Source organism: Pogoniulus pusillus, chromosome 1 (genome assembly GCF_015220805.1).
Source record: "Pogoniulus pusillus isolate bPogPus1 chromosome 1, bPogPus1.pri, whole genome shotgun sequence".
Lineage (NCBI taxonomy): Eukaryota > Metazoa > Chordata > Aves > Piciformes > Lybiidae > Pogoniulus > Pogoniulus pusillus.
In genome coordinates, this window is record NC_087264.1 from 49,090,497 (window position 1) to 49,107,304 (window position 16,808).

The window sequence follows — 16,808 nt, forward strand, 5'->3', positions numbered from 1 at the left end:
TGGTGCCCCAGCCCAAATAACAATTCAGAGGCAGGAGCTAACCCCACTGGCTTCACGGATGTGATGGAGTGGTCTGAAAACCACTCCCAGTCCCCCCTGTTCCACTGTCTATTTAGCAGTGGTGACACCTGAACAGTGTCATTTCATCTGCTGTGGTGCCAATTGCTGGGTTCAAAACCATTATCCAACAGCCCTTGGCACTGACAGCTCCAAGAACACTCAATGCTCCCTCCCATGCCAGCTCTCCCAGGCAGGTCTGGCACAATGCTTGTCTGGATCCAGGAGTTTGAGGGGGAACCGCAGCACTAAAAGGCAGCACTCAACTGTTCCTCATCTGCAGATCCCAGGGATGATTTTTCCCCACAGTAATTTTGATGCTTTGAAAAGCAGCAGCACATCAACCTCTTGAACCACCAAGTGATTCTCAGACAGGAGTTATGGCAGGTGGAATGCAAGGACTGATCTGAAAGGTGCTCAAAACTCAGAGTTCTGACAGGGAGACCAGAAACTGGAAAAAGGCCAGAGGAGGCCACAAAGATGCTGCCAGGGCTGGAGCAGCTCTGCTGTGAGCACAGGCTGAGGGAGCTGGGGGGGTGCAGCCTGCAGAGGAGAAGGCTCCAGGGGGTCCTCAGAGCTGTCTGCCAAGAGCTGAAGGCATCCTGCAGGAAGGCTGCAGAGGGACCCGTGCTGAGGGTATCCGAGACAAGCCACTAAATAATCCAGTAGGGCCTTGGCAGTATTTTTCTAGGTCCCAGACCACTACAGCTCTTTGCTACTGTTCCAGTATCAGAGAGACCTCAGGCATGGAGTGAGTGAGAGTTCCTTCAGCACATCCTGGGCACAGGGTTTGGCAGAAGCTCTCCCCTGTACACAGAAGGACCTCACCAAACAAGCCCAGTGTCTGAGAAGCAGCCCTGTGGGATCTACAGTTGCACTGGCTGCAAAATGCTTGAGGGAGAGGAAGGAATGAATCTGTTCAACGATCCCCAGGGCTGACAGAAGGCAGAGACTTTTCCAGATATTAAATATCTTAAATATTGGAATGTTTGGGTAGGACACTCAAAATACAAGCCACCAAATACACACAACTGGCCCAAAGCATGAGGGAACTGGAATGAGTTAAATGAAGCTTCATCAATTGGTTACCTTGGGCCTTTTGCTGTAACTCAAGGGGAAATGATCCCTTAAATTTGGCACAGAACTGAAAATGAAGCCAAGAGAATATGAACAGAAGCTGAATAAAGGCCTTAGTTGTGCTTGGAGGTGTTCAAGGCCAGGCTGGATGAGGCCTTGAGCAACTTGGTCTAGTAGAAGGTGTCCTGCCCACAGCAGAGGGGTTGGAAGCCCAAATCATTCTCTGAATCTAAAATAACTCCAACTTCTGTTGTTCAAAAACCATGTGGACAGGACACTTTGGGACATGGTTTAATGGCTGTGGTGGAGTGGGGTTGCTGGTTGGATTTGATGGTCTCAGAGGTCTTTTCCAGCTGACACAATTCTATGATTCTATGACTTTGGCTCTGAGAAATGCAAGAGAAATGAAGATGTCTGGACCACACTATACCCTTCAGCATCAAAGTTATTGCTCCTATAGCTCCTATTAGACACTCAACAGTATCTCAGGCACTGGAATGAGCTACCCAGGGAGGTGGTAGAGTCACCAACCCTGGATGTGTTTAAAGGTGGTTTGGATGTGGTGCTTAGGGCTATGGTTTAAGGTGAATCTTGTGGAGTAGGGGTTCTAGGTTGGACTTGGTGATCCTGAGGGGCTTTGCCAGCCTGCATCTGTCTGTGATTCTGTGATCTCACTGAAAACCTGCTCTACTGATGACACAATTTACATTAGAGATGGTATTTTCTGGCTCCTTTAGCCCGCCTCACAAAATATCACCAGTTCCAAGTGTGTTATGCCATATTTAAACCAACCTCCTCTTGGTCCACTTCCTCATCATCAATATTTAACTCGGAGAGATCAGCTGCAAGCTTCCCATCTGTGTCACTTGGCCAGGTGTCCTCAGACTCTTGGTTTCTCCACTTCATCACATTCAGCTCCAGCTTGTTGGGCAGTGGGCTGGCAAGGCGGGGAATGGGGGGCACAGGTCTGCTGCCATTCAGGCCCCGGCAGGAGGGTGAGCGTCTCACCAACGTGGGCTTGAGCTGCAGAGAAGGCTTCTCCTGCAAATCCTCCCCTAAAGAGGACACAAGCAGATGTCAGTCTTTTATTCACCATTATAAATATGGAATCCTAGCATGGTTTGGGTTGGAAGGGACCTTAAAGATCATCTAGTTCAAAACTCCCTGCAATTGGCAGGGACATCACAGAATCAACCAGGTTGGAAGAGACCTCCAAGCTCACCCAGTCCAACCTAGCACCCAGCCCTAGCCAGTCAACCAGACCATGGCACTAAGTGCCTCATCCAGGCTTTGCTTGAACACCTCCAGGGACGGTGACTCCACCACCTCCCTGGGCAGCCCATTCCAATGCCAATCACTCTCTCTGCCAACAACTTCCTCCTAACATCCAGCCTAGACCTTCCCTGCCACAACTTGAGACTGTGTCCCCCTTTGTTCTGTTGGTGGTTGCCTGGGAGAAGAGACCAACCCCACCCAGCTACAGCCTCCCTGCAGGTAGTTGTAGACAGCAATGAGGTCTGCCCTGAGCCTCCTCTTCTGCAGGCTGCACACCCCCAGCTCCCTCAGCCTCTCCTCACAGGGCTGTGCTCCAGGCCCCTCTCCAGCCTTGCTGCCCTTCTCTGGACACCTTCCAGCACCTCAACATCTCTCTTGAATTGAGGAGCCCAGAACTGGACACAGTACTCAAGGTGTGGCCTGAGCAGTGCTGAGCACAGGAGCAGCATAACCTCCCTTGTCCTGCTGGCCACACTGCTCCTGATGCAGGCCAGGATGCCATTGACTCCGCTGCCCACCTGGGCACACTGCTGCCTCATCTTCAGCTACTCTCTACCAGCTCCCCCAGGGCCCTCTCTGCCTGCATGCTCTCAGCCACTCAGTCCCCAGCCTGTAGTGCTGCTTGGGGTTGTTGTGGCCAAAGTGCAGAACCCTGCACTTGGCCTTGTTAAATCTCATCCCATTGGCCTCTGCCCACCCATCCAGCCTGTCCAGGTCCCTCTGCAGGGCTCTCCTACCCTCCAACAGCTCCACACCTGCTCCTAGCTTGGTCTTCTGCAAACTTACTGATGCTGGACTCAATCCCCTCATCCAGTTCATCAATGAAGATATTGAACAGGACTGGGCCCAGCACTGATCCTTTGGGGACACCACTAGTGCCACCTGCCAACTGGATGTGGCACCATTCACCATTACTTTCTGGGCCTGCCTCTCCAGCCAGTTCTTAACTCATTTCAGAGTGAATCTCTCCAAGCCACGAGCTGCCAGCTTATCCAGGAGCTGGCTGTGGCAGATGGTGTCAAAGGCTTTGCTGAACTCCAGGGAGACCAGGTCACTCAAGGCCCCAACCAACCTGGCTTTAGAACACTTTCAGGCTTGAAGCCTCCACCACTTCTCTGGGCAAACTGTTTCAGTGCCTCACCTGCCTCATGGGGAAGAACTTCTTCCTAATGTCTCATCTAAATCCAGCTCCTTCCAGTAACAGATTTCCTGTTGTAAGCATTAAAAACAAATCAGACTGATTGTTTAAACAATGGCAATGAAATAAACTATTTCAGGTTAACCACAAATCCTGGGTTTGGTTTTGGACCCTTCACTCCAGCAAGGCCATTGAGGGCCTGGAGCATGTCCAGAGAAAGGCAGCAAAGGTAGGAAAAGGTCTGGTGAGCAGTAGCTGAAGAAACTGGGGTTGTTCCTTGTAAGGATGCTGGGATGAAGGTTGGATTGGATGATCCTTTCCAACCATAGCGATTCATAGTGATTAGATGTTGGTGTGAGGGATTTGGGTTAGTCAAGGACTTGTCAGTGTGAAACTAATGATTTGACTCAATGAGCTTGAAGGTCTCTTCCAATCTAAAAAATTCTGTGATTCTGCTTAGCTTGCAGAAAAGGAGGTTGAGGAGAGACCTTCTGGATCTCTACAACTGCCTCAAAGGAGTTTGGAGACAGGTGGGATTGGTCTCTTCTAGCTCGGACATGAGGAACATACGCCCCTGAGGGTTGTCAAGGCTGGGCCCAGGCTATCCAGGGCAGTGGTGGAGCTCCCATCCCTAGAGGGGTTTTCAAAGCTGTGGAAATGTGGTGCTAAGGGACCTGGTTTAGTGGTGAACTGGCAGTGATGGGTTAAGGGTTGGACTGGATGGTTTAAAGGTCTCTTCCAACAATTCCATGACTCTAATTGCAGCTGGGGCACTGCATAATTCCCTGCCTTCCTGCCACTGAAGGTTGTCTGATCCCTGCTGGTTGCCACTCAACATGCAGACCTGAAATCCTATGAGGTCTCTTCCAACCTTGGTGATACTGTGATACTGTGATTCTGTTCCTACCTGTATTGTCTCCTGGCTTTGGACTGAGCAGCTGCTTCTTTGAAATTGGCTTGGGCAGTCCTTCAAAGCTTTTAAGAGGCCAGGAGTTTGAGAAGTTCATGATATTATCTTGTGACGTCTTTGGAGAGTCACCTGGAGAGGAGAGGTGCTTGGGGCTGCTCCTAGGTGATGACAGAGGGTAAGAGGGCAGAATGAAGGTGCCCTGGCTTGAGTTAGGACCTTGTAAGGCCACCATGTGCTGTGCTTCATTGCAGAAACTTCTCTGGGTCTTGCTGGTACAAACTGAGTGAAGAAGAGAGGAGCACTGGTGGTGATTCACCTCAATGACATTCTGACAACAATCATTAGAGTAAAATAGTTGTAATGAAAGTATAATAGACAGCCAGAAAGAGGAGGTTACCATTTCACTCAGAGGCACCTCAGCTAATTTCATTCTGCCAATTTTGGAGCCCCTCAAAACATCAGAAGTTCAACAAGGGCAAGGGGAGAGTCTGGCACCTGGGAAAGAACAACCCCAGGGAGCAGCATAGGCTGGGGACTGAGCTGTTAGAAGGCAGCAAAAGGGAAAAGGCTTTGGGGGTCCTGGTGGATGGGAGGTTGCCCATGAGCCAGCTATGTGGTCTGGTGGCCAGGAGGGCCAATGCCATTCTGGGGTGGATTAGAAGGGCTATGGTTAGTAGGTCAAGAGAGGTTCTCCTGCCCCTCTACTCTGCTCTGGTGAGGCCACATGGAATTATAGAATCAAGCAGGTTGGAAGAGACCTCCAAGCTCATCCAGTCCAACCTATCCCCCAGCCCTGTCCAATCAACCAGACCATGGCACTAAGTGCCTCATCCAGGCTTTTCTTGAACACCTCCAGGGACAGTGACTCCACCACCTCCCTGGGCAGACTATGTCAAGTTCTGGGCCCTCCAGCTCAAGAGTGACATAGAAGTGCTCAAGAGAGTCCAGCACAGAGCCATGAAGATGCTGAAGGGAATGGAACATCTCTGTTAGGAGGAAAGCCTGAGGGAGCTGGGGCTGTGCTGCTGGGAGAAGAGGAGACTGAGAGGTGACCTCATCAGTGGTTATCAAGATGTAAAGGTGAGCACCAGGAGGCTGGAGCCAGGCTCTGCTGGGTGATGCCCAGGGACAGCACAAGGGGCAATGGGTGAAAGCTGAGGCAGAGGAAGTTTCATGGAAACATGAGGAGCAATTTTTTCCCTATGAGGGTAACAGAGCACTGGAAGACGCTGCCCAGGGGGGTTCTGGAGTCTCCCTCCCTGGAGATATTCCAAACCTGCCTGGAAGTGTTCCTGTGTGACCTGCTCTAGGAGATCCTGCTCTGGCAGTGGGGCTGGACTGGATGAGCTTTGGAGGTCCCTTCCAGCCCCTGACATTCTGTGATTCTGTGATCAGAAGCATGTTGAGAACACATGGTTCTGCTGCTTGAACATGGTTCTACTGCTCCAAACTCCAAGCCTGCACAGCACACCACACACTCTCCAACCCCAGAAACACAGGAGTAGAAATAAAGCACAGACCTTATAATTCTACTTCCTTTAAAAAACAAACAAACAAACAGCAACCAGAAGGTAAAAAATGGAATAATCAGTGTAGATTTGAGTATTGTGTTCAATTTTGGGCCTCTCACTCCAAGAAGGACCTGGAGGTGCTGGAGTGTGTCCAGAGAAGGACAACACAGCTGGTGAAGGGTCTGCAGAGCAGGTCTGGTGAGGAGTTGCTGAGGGAGCTGGGGTTATTCAGGCTGGAGAAAAGGAGGCTGGGGAGAAACAACATTGCTCTCTACAACTCCCTAAAAGGAGGCTGAAGCCAGGTGAGGGTTGGTCTCTTCTCCTAAGGAACAAGGGACAGGACAAGACAAAATGGCCTTAAAGTGCCTCAAGGGAAGTTTAGGTTGGACATCAGAAGAAGCTTCTTCACTAAAAGTGTTCTCAAAGGCTGGAACAGACTGCCCAGGGAAGTGGTTGGATCCGCAACCTTGGAGGGGTTTCAAAGAGGCAGAGATGTGGTTCTGAGGGACATGGTTTAACACCAGACTAGGTAAAGACAGAGAATGGTTGGATCAATGATCTTGCTGGTCTTTTCCAAACACAGTAATTATGTGATTCTAGAATTTGGACTTAGACTGTTTTAACTGTGCCCCAGATCCTCCTCTCTTATAACCCTCAACATAAGTTTTACAAAGTGTAGATCTGACTTCTTTATGGAATCACAAATTACACTGAATTAGAAGGGACCCTTGGAAGGTCATCTTGCTCAACCCTCCTGCAGTCAGCAAGGACAAGGAGAAACAGATGGAAGGAGGTTCCAGCTCAACACAAGGGGGAACTTCTTGATTGGAAGGGTCCCAGAGCACTGGCACAGGCTCCCCAGAGAGGTTGTGGAGTCTCCTTCTCTGGAGCCTTTCCAGGCATGTCTGGATGTGTTCCTGTGTGACCTGAGCTGGATTATATAGTCCTGCTCTGGAAGAGGGGTTGGATTCAATGAGCTCTTTGGCTCCCTCCCAACCCCTGACATCCTGGGATCTGCAACTAGTTTAGGTTGGTTTTAGTCCTCTTTATTATTACACCACCAACTACATCAAGTTGCTTTTAGTACCATCCACTACAAATCAAAACAGTGTTTGGAGAATTAAAAGCTCCACACTCACTTAAACTATCTCCACAGCATGCCCAGGTCTCCCTCCATCCAGCTCAGAAATGAGGAGACCTTTCCAGAGGAGCACATGCTGAGGTAGCAGCCAAGTAGAACCCACCTTGCTGAGAGTTATTTAAGCCTAAAAGCTGCAAATCTGAGTCCACACTATCACTCTTCCCACGTGTGTGTCCAAGAGTTCCACACTTCCCTGGAATTTGAGGCTGATGGGAGCCAGCAGCACCTTGCAAAAGAACAATAAGAGAAAGATATCACACATGACATTCAATAAAAACCATACAATAATGTTTCAATTAACTCTTTGTCTAAGTTTCAGTGCAAACCAAAACTGCTTTAAGAGTTTCCAAGCAACCTCCTAAAGCTGTTCATAGATGCAATCTGGGAAATTGGCTGATCCCTCTTCCAGGGCACTTTTCCAGCTGAGGAGAAGGAAAACCCAGCAGGAGCCTCTCTTGGAAAGGAAAGAAAACACCATAAAATCCCCAAAGAGAGTTGAGCTTCTTTAGACTGATGTTGCCCAGTGCAACAGTGAGTACTCTTGGCACACCACACATCAGACCTCCTCAAAGAAAAATGGGAGCTTAACCCACTGCCAAGAGAATAAATCAGGTCTGGACTTGCCCAGTTTTCTTCACAAGCCTTTTGACAACTCACTGAGTTCACACAGAGCAGGAATTAGGTGAAGCACTACAGCTACAAACTCCCCCAGACCTGCTTTGCACAAAAATGGCATTTTGCACTTTTTCAGACAATCTCTAGAGCTCATTCTTCATCCAGCTTTCCATTCCACCTGAGCTACATATAGAATCACAGAATCATGGAATGGCTTAGTTTGGAAAGGACCTCAAAGCTCAGCCAGTTCCAAACCCCTGCCATAGGCAGGGACACCTCCCACTAGAACAGGTTCCTCAAGGACTCATCCAACCTGGCCTTGAACACATCCAGGGAGGTTGTGAAGCACAGAATGTGAGCACAGCCCTACGAGGAGAGGCTGACGGAGCTGGGATTGGTTAGCCTGGAGAAGAGGAGGCTCAGGGGAGACCTTATTGCTGTCTACAACTACCTGAAGGGTGGTTGTGGCCAGGAGGAGGTTGCTCTCTTCTCTCAGGTGGCCAGCACCAGAACAAGAGGACACAGCCTCAGGCTGCACCAGGGGAGATTTAGGCTCGAGGTAAGGAGAAAGTTCTTCACTGGGAGAGTCATTGGACACTGGAATGGGCTGCCCGGGGAGGTGGTGGAGTCGCCGTCCCTGGGGCTGTTCAAGGCAAGGTTGGGCGTGGCACTTGGTGCCATGGTCTGGCCTTGAGCTCTGTGGTAAAGGGTTGGACTTGATGATCTGTGAGGTCTCTTCCAACCCTGATGATACTGTGATACCTCCAGGGACGGTGACTCCACCACCTCCCTGGGCAGCCCATTCCAATGCCAATCACTGTCTCTGCCAACAACTTCCTCCTAACATCCAGCCTAGACCTCCCCTGGCACAACTTGAGACTGTGTCCCCTTGTTCTGTTGCTGGTTGCCTGGGAGAAGAGACCAACCCCACCTGGCTACAGCCTCCCTTCAGGTAGTTGTAGACAGCAATGAGGTCTGCCCTGAGCCTCCTCTTCTGCAGGCTGCACACCCCCAGCTCCCTCAGCCTCTCCTCATAGGGTTTGTGTTCCAGGCTTCTCACCAGCTTTGTCACCCTTCTCTGGACACCTTCCAGCATCTCAACATCTCTCTTGAATTGAGAGGCCCAGAACTGGACACAGTACTCGAGGTGTGGCCTAGCCCTTCCAGTAGGTAAAAATGAGCTTTTGAAGTAATTATAAAATACACTTAACTTGCTTATTGTAGGGCAATGTATCTATGGGATAATTCTACTCTGTATTAACCGCGAGTTCTAAAGTAATGCAAATTTACATTTACAATATAATTAAATAAATAAATAAATATAAATATACCCACTCCATATATAAATATATCCACGAGGCACTGCTCAGAGCCAAAAAAATGAAAGGTCAAAATGTGTGTTGTCTTGTTAGCAGCCAAACTAGGAAACACGCCTTTATGTTCTTAGACAAGCTGCTTAACCAATCCATGTCTGATGGCATAATACTTGTGACTCTTCACTGACATGTGATGACTGTTTGGGGATATCCAGATAAAGCCTCACAGCTACAAAAGCAAAGTGCTGATTATCCAGAATCAAGAAATGATAAATCTTGCTCATGAAGCCACAACTTTAAGCTGAGGTTCTTCTAAATCTCTTTTGCAAAGAGCAGATCAAAACCTTCTGTGTGTTAATACTCACCAGCAGGAAGGGAGGACTGTTCAGAGTTCACATCTAGAGTATTCTGCAATGAATTCCTTGAAGTTCTTTTTCTGCTACAAAATGTGACTGAAGCTCCTGGAGAGGGCCTTAGCTTGGGAGAATGGAGAAAATCATTGGCTGTAGAGAACTGTAGGGAAAAGGAAAATAAAGGAACACTGAGGTGTGTGAAAAGAGTGAACAATCCTCTCTGTACAAAGAGCAGAATTACCCACGTAGCTTTGTCACCTAGACCCCACCACAGCCCAGACTTCTCTCTCTGCACAATAGAGCTGCATAAACCACTGCTGAGATGTTTTAAAGTGTCTTTTTTTCTTATGGATGAGCAATAGTGTAGCCAGCAGGACCAGGAAAACAATTGTCCTCCTGTACTGGGCACTGGTGAGGCCATACCTCACATGATGCGTTCAGTTTTGGACCTTCACTCCAAGAAGGACATTGAGGTGCCAGAGCAAATCGAGAGAAGGCCAACCAAGCTGCTGAAGGGTCTGGAGAACAGGTCTGGTGAGAAGCAGCTAAGGGAGCTGGGGTTGTTCAGCCTGGAGAAAAGCAGGCTGAGGGGAGACCTCATTGCTCTCTACAACTCCCTGAAAGGAGCTTGGAGCTTGGGGGGTGTGTGTTGATATTTTCTTCCAAGGAACAAAAAAACAGAACAAGAGGAGATGGCCTTAGGGTGCCCAGGCGAGGTTCAGGTTGGACATCAGAAGTTCTTCACTGAAAGGGTTCTCAAAAGCTGGAACAGGCTGTCCAGGGAGGTGGTTGAATCCCCATCCCTCAAAGTACTTCAAAGAGACAGAGATGTGGTACTGAGGGATACAGTTTAGCACCAGCCTTGGTAGAGCTCAGGAATGTTTTTTTTTTCAATCATTGTAACATATACTTTGTCACACTTCATCTTAAAAATACATGGCCAATAGATTGCTAAGGTTAATACCTTGATTATGGTTATGGCATAGAGCTAAAACCCTTTAACTGTCATCAAAACTTTTGGATCCCTTCCAAGAAAAGAGGACTCAGAAGATGTTAGCGAGACACAGAGAAGTCAAGAGAAATTCAATCTCCAGACATGGTCAGTGAGCATCCTCCTAAAAACAACCTTCACAACTCAAACTCTTAATTCTCTCCCTCTGAGATTGCCCCTCCCTAAAAATCAATAAAATAATCCATAGCTGGTTCCTCTCAGCAGGGAATAAAGTGAAGCAGCCATTTCTCTGTATTTCCAGCTAGTGCTTTAAACCAACCTCAGTTCCCAAAGGCATGCCTCGGCATCAAGAGCCAAGGTACACAGCCAGGTGGGCATGGGATGCTGGAGAAAACAGCTTCCCTGCTCCTGGGAAGGGCTTTGTGGTCAACAAAAATGACCAAAAAAATCACCTTTACATACAAAAAAAGCCACATTCCTCTTTGCTCTTAGAGGTTTCAGCAGATATTATCTTAAGGGGGCTATAAGAAAGCTGGGGAGGGACTTTTTTAGGCTGTCAGGTAGGGATAGGAGTAGGGGAAATGGAACCAAGCTAGAAATGAGTAAATTCAGACTGGGTGTTAGGAAGAAGTTGTTCAGCATGGGGTTGCCCAGGGAGGTGGTGGAAGCCTCATCCCTGGAGGTATTTAAGGCCAGGTTGGGATGAGGCTCTGGACAGCGAGATCTAGTGTGAGGCATACCTGCCCATGGCAGGGGGGTTGGAACTGGATGATCCTTGTGGTCCCTTTCAACCCTGACTGGTTCTGTGATTCTATGATTACTAAAATCATCCACACAATGAGTTAAAGCCTCATAGAATCATAGAATCAAGCAGGCTGGAAGAGACCTCCAAGCTCATCCAGCCCAACCTAGCACCCAGCCCTAGCCAGTCAACCAGACCATGGCACTAAGTGCCTCAGCCAGGCTTTGCTTCAACACCTCCAGGCATGGTGACTCCACCACCTCCCTGGGCAGCCCATTCCAATGCCAATCACTCTCTCTGCCAACAACTTCCTCCTAACATCCAGCCTAGACCTACTCACACACAACTTGAGACTGTGTCCCCTTCTTCTGTTGCTGGTTGCCTGGCAGAAGAGACCAACCCCACCTGGCTACAGCCTCCCTTCAGGTAGTTCCATTTTAAGCAAATCCACCAAAAAGTTCAAAATTTACATAACTTCTTCCTTCCTGAAAGCCAAGGTTGGACTTTTTAATTGGTATTACACTCTCATTTGAAATATTTCTGGATAAAAAGGTGAAAGCAGAGAATAAAAACTTGAAAAGCCTTGATACAAAACTATACCAGCAGCCACAAACTTGAACACAGCCAAGTGCCATCTAAATATGAAGAGGATCTTCTTTACTTTGAGCATGGCAGAGCACTTTTGGCTATCACAGAATGGTTTAGGCTTGGAAAGGACCTTAAAGATTCCACTACCAAACTCCTACCACGGAAAAACTTCAACTAGAGCAGTACAACTTCTTTACTTTTGGGGATGGTAGGGCACTGGAGCATTTGTCATGGTTTGAGGGGTTTCAGGGATTCACAGGATGGTTTGGTTGGAAGGAGCTGTCGTGAAGGGTCTGTAGGCTCGAAAATAGGCTTATTTATGCCTTGCCTTGCCTGGACATGTTTTTCTGCTCACACCAGGGGTAAACATATTAAAGGAGCACAATAGACCTGGTGCCATAAAGTCTGGTCTGCCCAGGACCCCTGTTGTAAACACGTTGTGTAAGCCCCAACACGCTCAGCTTGTGCCTGCCTGGTGTAAGCCCATGTGATCCCTGTATTTGGGAAGTCCAGACCTGTAGCTGTTGTCTGTTATGGTAAGGTTTGGCTGACTGCCAACCTGATTGGTCATTCTAGTGGCCAAAGGGGCCATTAATCTCGGCCCACATTCAATAAATAGGGGTACACAGTTAAACAACATGCTCGGACTCCCTGCATTGATTGCCTGCCTGCATACTCACTTGCAGAGCTCACTTAAGCCTGCCTATATATATGTGGAGCCTATTGTCTCCCAGTCAGCTGTGCATACTTGCACGCCACTGTGGTGAGTTATCATAGAATCATAGAGTCAACCAGGTTGGAAGAGACCTCCAAGATCATCCAGTCCAACCTATCACCCTGCTCTATCCAATCAACTAGACCATGGCACTAAGTGCCTCATCCAGTCTTTTCTTGAAGACCCCCAGGGACGGTGCCTCCACCACCTCCCTGGGCAGCCCATTCCAATGGGAAATCAGGACCAGATCCTGTATTGCCTGCCTTTACCTACAGAGCCCAGACTCCTGAGCAGCTGTGCACACCTTGCACGCCTGCTGCCTATCACTGCCTGCTGTGCGCCACTGCCGCTGAGTTACCAGGAAGCAGACTCTGGATTGTCTGCATGCAATTGGCCTATGCAGCCAGTGTTACATCGTGCTGAGACAGCATGGCATCCTGCCTCTGCACCTGAGGTCCTGCCTAAGAATCCCTGGAGAGAGCATCCAGAAGAATCCAGCAGCACAGGGTCAGAGACTATTTCCCCAGAAGCCGGGAGGATCCCAGCCTCAAAGTCCACAGTCAAAGACTCCCCCGAAGTTTGGACACTGGCATAGGCTGCGACGTAGCCCCAGAGGGTGATTGATAATTAATCAGATTTGTAAGTGAATGCTTTAATGCCTCTGTAATATCTATTGCCTCTGCCATAGAGCAGAAAGAGTTTTCAGCCCACTGTGCTGGGCAAAGAGTATATAGACCCCAAGCGGCATTAAGCCGTGGGGAAAACTCTCTCTGTTTGTAGTTTGAATGTTTGCTAGTTATGAATAAGTTATAGTGTGATATTAACCCTAGAATGTTTCCATGACTGTGTACAATCTATTTAATGTTAATATTCAGTGGTTGGGGGTGGTGAGAGTTCAGAATATTGAAGTTAATAAATATATGCTTTTATAGAGTATCATCTTGCACCAATTAATCTCTCCCCTCCGTCACAACCGGCGCAGGTGGCAGAATACCCCTCCATGACAGGAGCCTTAAAGATCATTTAGTTCTAACTTTCCTGCCAATGGAACACCTTCAACTGGTGCAGGTTGCTCCACGTTGCCAGTGTAGAGAGATCACCCACAGATGGTTAAAAAAGCAAACAACAAACCAATTCCAGAAGACTTCAGAAGTTAGAGAATTCTTTTCTCCACAACCCAACTTCATGTCACTCTGTTTAAGCAAACCCCTGTGGGAAATGTGCTTTATCTACACTGTATTTTAGGCACACATTAACTTCCATCTGGTTTACTTCCCATCTTATCTGATCAGTGAAGTCTAGACCTGGCCTTGGACAATCCCTGGGTGACACAACCATAAAAACACTGGTTAAAAAAGAGGGAAAAACCAAACCAAGCACCAACTTTAAACATTAAGCTCATGTCATGCATGCTTTCAGCTACAGAACGACCACAGAAGTTAATTTTTAAGCAAATTCACTCCAGAGGAATGTCTGAATTAATCATTAATTTCTTACATTGACATGGACCAGCCAACTTCCTGATTTTTATGCATGGAATAGTTAGGAGGAGATACTTACTTTCTACATCCTCCCCATTCACCCCCCCAACTTCAACTGCTGATTGCCCCCTGGCAAAGAATCACAGAATCATTTAGGTCAAAAAAGACTTCTAAGATCATCCAGTCCAACCATTCTTTAACTCTATCCAGTCAAACCATGTCCCTCAGCACCACATTTCCAGGGCTTTTGAGCACCTCCAGGGATGAGGATTCAACCACCTCCCTGGGCAGGCCTGTTGAAGTGTTTCAGAACACGTTCAGTGAAGACATTTCTTCTAATGTCCAACCTACATCACCCCTGAGGCATCTTAAGGCCATTTTCTCTTGTCCTGTCCCTTGTTCCTTGGCAGAAGAGACCAACCCCCGCCTGTCTCGAACCTCCTTTGAGGGAACGTAGAGAGCAATTAGGTCTCCTCTCATCCTCTTTTTCTCCAGGCTGAACAATCCCAGTTCCCTCAGCTGTTCCTCACCAGAGCTATTCTACAGACCTTTCACCAGCTCCACTGCTATTCTCTGGACCTGCTCCAGCACCTCAAAGTCCTTCTTGGAGTGAGGGGCCCAAAACTGAACCCAGCATCTGAGGTGCAGCATTGCAATGCACAATAAAGGAGAGCAATTGATGCCCTGCTCCTACTGGCCACACTACTGCTGATCCAGGCCAAGATGCTCATGGCCTTCTTGGCCACCTAAGCACACTACTGCCTTATCTTCAGCTGCTGATGATCAACACACCCAGATCCTTTTCTCCCAGGAAGTTTCCAGCCACTCTGCCTCAAGTATGGTGCATTCACAAGGCTGCTGTGACACAAGTGGAGGACCCAGCGCTTACTGAGCCTCATACCATGCTACAGAGTCCAGTTAACAAAAATTATACATCAAGGTATTTACTTTTCAGAAGTTGCTAGTTTCTGCTGCTGTTAGAAACCTGACAAAAGGAGTTCTCAGATTTGCCTCCCCAGATCCATGCAGGTGCAGAGATCCCTGCACACAAACTATCAGTAGCATCACCCACATCCCATAAATACACATCACTTAACAAGCCTTTGACAGCTTTCACTTCTCCCCTGGGAACACAAAATTCTTAAGGTTGGAAAAGGCATTCAAGACCATCAAAAGTCCAACCATTGACTCTACCAAGTCCACCATTAAGCCACATTCCCACGCTCCACATCTACAAGGCTTTTAAACACCTCCAGGGATGGGGACTCCAAATGCCTCAGAAGGAAGGAGTCCCATGGGCAACGAGTACCTACCTGCTCCGCACCCTTTGTGCAAGGAATCTTGACTCCCAGGCCACCTTCTCCATCTCCAGTGTGCTCCTTTTCCCAAGGCAGTTTGGTTTTCCCTTTACCTGCACTCAACACTCTCCTTGGACTCACTCCATGGTCACTACAGGCTCCATGTGGGCTGGAGCTCTGCAGGCCATCATCTCTGGGGTGATAGCCACAGTAACTGTGGGCGCTCTGAGTCCTGCTGCCCATCAGCAGCCAGTCTGTATCTGCCCCAGGGGGCAAACGGGACGCCCTGTTACAGCCAGATGATGGCAAGGGCACAGCATACTCTACAAAGCCTTGGTCCACCAGCTTTGGCAAGGTCTTCCTGGCCAGCCTGGCCTGCACTGCATGCATCACTCCATCTCCATTGTCCTCAAGCTCCACAGCATCCACAGCCTTGAAGAGAAGGCTGGTTTTGCCCAGGCCCATGGAAGATGCCAGAACAGCAAATGCTTCCATGGCAGCATGCCGGACCCTGCGTTTGTTGTCCACCAGTGCCGGAGCCAAGCCAAACGCCAGCTTGCCCAAGTCCAGCTCCTCACTTGGGAAGGTGAGGAGGGCCACGATGCAGACGTTGATCACCTCCTCACGGACTTTGGAGTTCTTGTGCTGCAGGTACTTCTTCTGCAGCAGCAAGTCCAGCACCTGCTGGGGACCTGCTGCCTTCATCAGCCGCAGGAACAGGCAGTTGTACTCCTGCCTGATGGCCACCTTGTTGTCCCCGAGGACTTTAGCAGCAGCTGACACTAGTGGCACCAAGAAGGCCTGGACCTGGTCGCCCAGACGCAGTGCCAATAGATGAATCGCCTCCAACGCCCCCAGCATCACTTTGAAGTTGGAATCATCGAGGAGGGTGTACAGGAAGCTGATGAGTCCCAAGAGGCTGGAGTCAGGAATGGAGGTTACCGCAGACTGGCTGGCACCTCCAACTACCTTCTTCAACTCCTCCACGGCTTGTGTCCGGTTCTTGTAGTCCTCCTGGTCCAGCAGCCGAGCGTGAAGTTCCGGAGGCAACAGCCCGAACTTCAAGCCGCTGCTGCCGGGCAGGGAGGGGGGCAGCGATACCGTGTCCTCTCCGACCACCCGGTCCTCCAACCTCCGCGGCGGGCCGGCGGGTGGCAACGGCTTGGTACCGAGCTCCTCCTTGTCTTCCCGCTGCCCTACGGGCCAAGCCAGGCCGCGGGAGAGCTCACCTAGACTCCGGCGGACGGCGGGCGGGGGCATGGGGACACGCAGGGAAACGGCGGCGGGAGGACGGCGGGGGCGGCCGGGCCCGCGGCGCTTCCCATGCAGAGGCCCCCAAGGCAGCTCCACAGTGATATCAGCCTCGCCCACCACCCTCCCGTGGCCGAGGCACGTCGGGAGCCGGCTCAGCCCACGCTCGGGGCCCGCCGGCTCCTCCATGGCGGGCGGCAGCAGAGGGAAGGCGGCGGCCATCAGGCCCCGGCAACGCCGAGCGCCACAACACCGCCGTCGCCAGGGGCCGTTGCCAGGGGCCGCTGCGCAGGGCGCCTGCGCCGCATCTACCGTTGCAACGAGGGCGGGGGGAAAGAATGACCGGAGCACGCCTCGCCGCCCCCCTCTTCCCACCCAGCCCGCCGCC

The 16,808-nt window shown here is 49.8% G+C and overlaps 1 protein-coding gene across 3 annotated transcripts in view; it reads right to left on the reverse strand.

Moving 5' to 3' along the window:
- Positions 1-16,776, reverse strand: part of TOGARAM1 (TOG array regulator of axonemal microtubules 1) — a 52,701-nt gene extending 35,925 nt beyond the window's left edge. For 2 of the 3 annotated variants that reach the window (XM_064151841.1, XM_064151853.1), the window contains exons 1-5: positions 15,185-16,776; positions 9,406-9,553; positions 7,213-7,335; positions 4,455-4,736; positions 1,927-2,189 (exon numbers count right to left, since the gene is read on the reverse strand). In XM_064151841.1, coding sequence (XP_064007911.1) covers positions 1,927-2,189; positions 4,455-4,736; positions 7,213-7,335; positions 9,406-9,553; positions 15,185-16,642 — 2,274 coding nt within the window. In that variant the 5' untranslated portion in view covers positions 16,643-16,776. The remainder of the gene's footprint in view (positions 1-1,926; positions 2,190-4,454; positions 4,737-7,212; positions 7,336-9,405; positions 9,554-15,184) is intronic. The other variant, XM_064151848.1, reaches the window with a different exon arrangement.
- Positions 16,777-16,808: the final 32 nt, after the last annotated feature.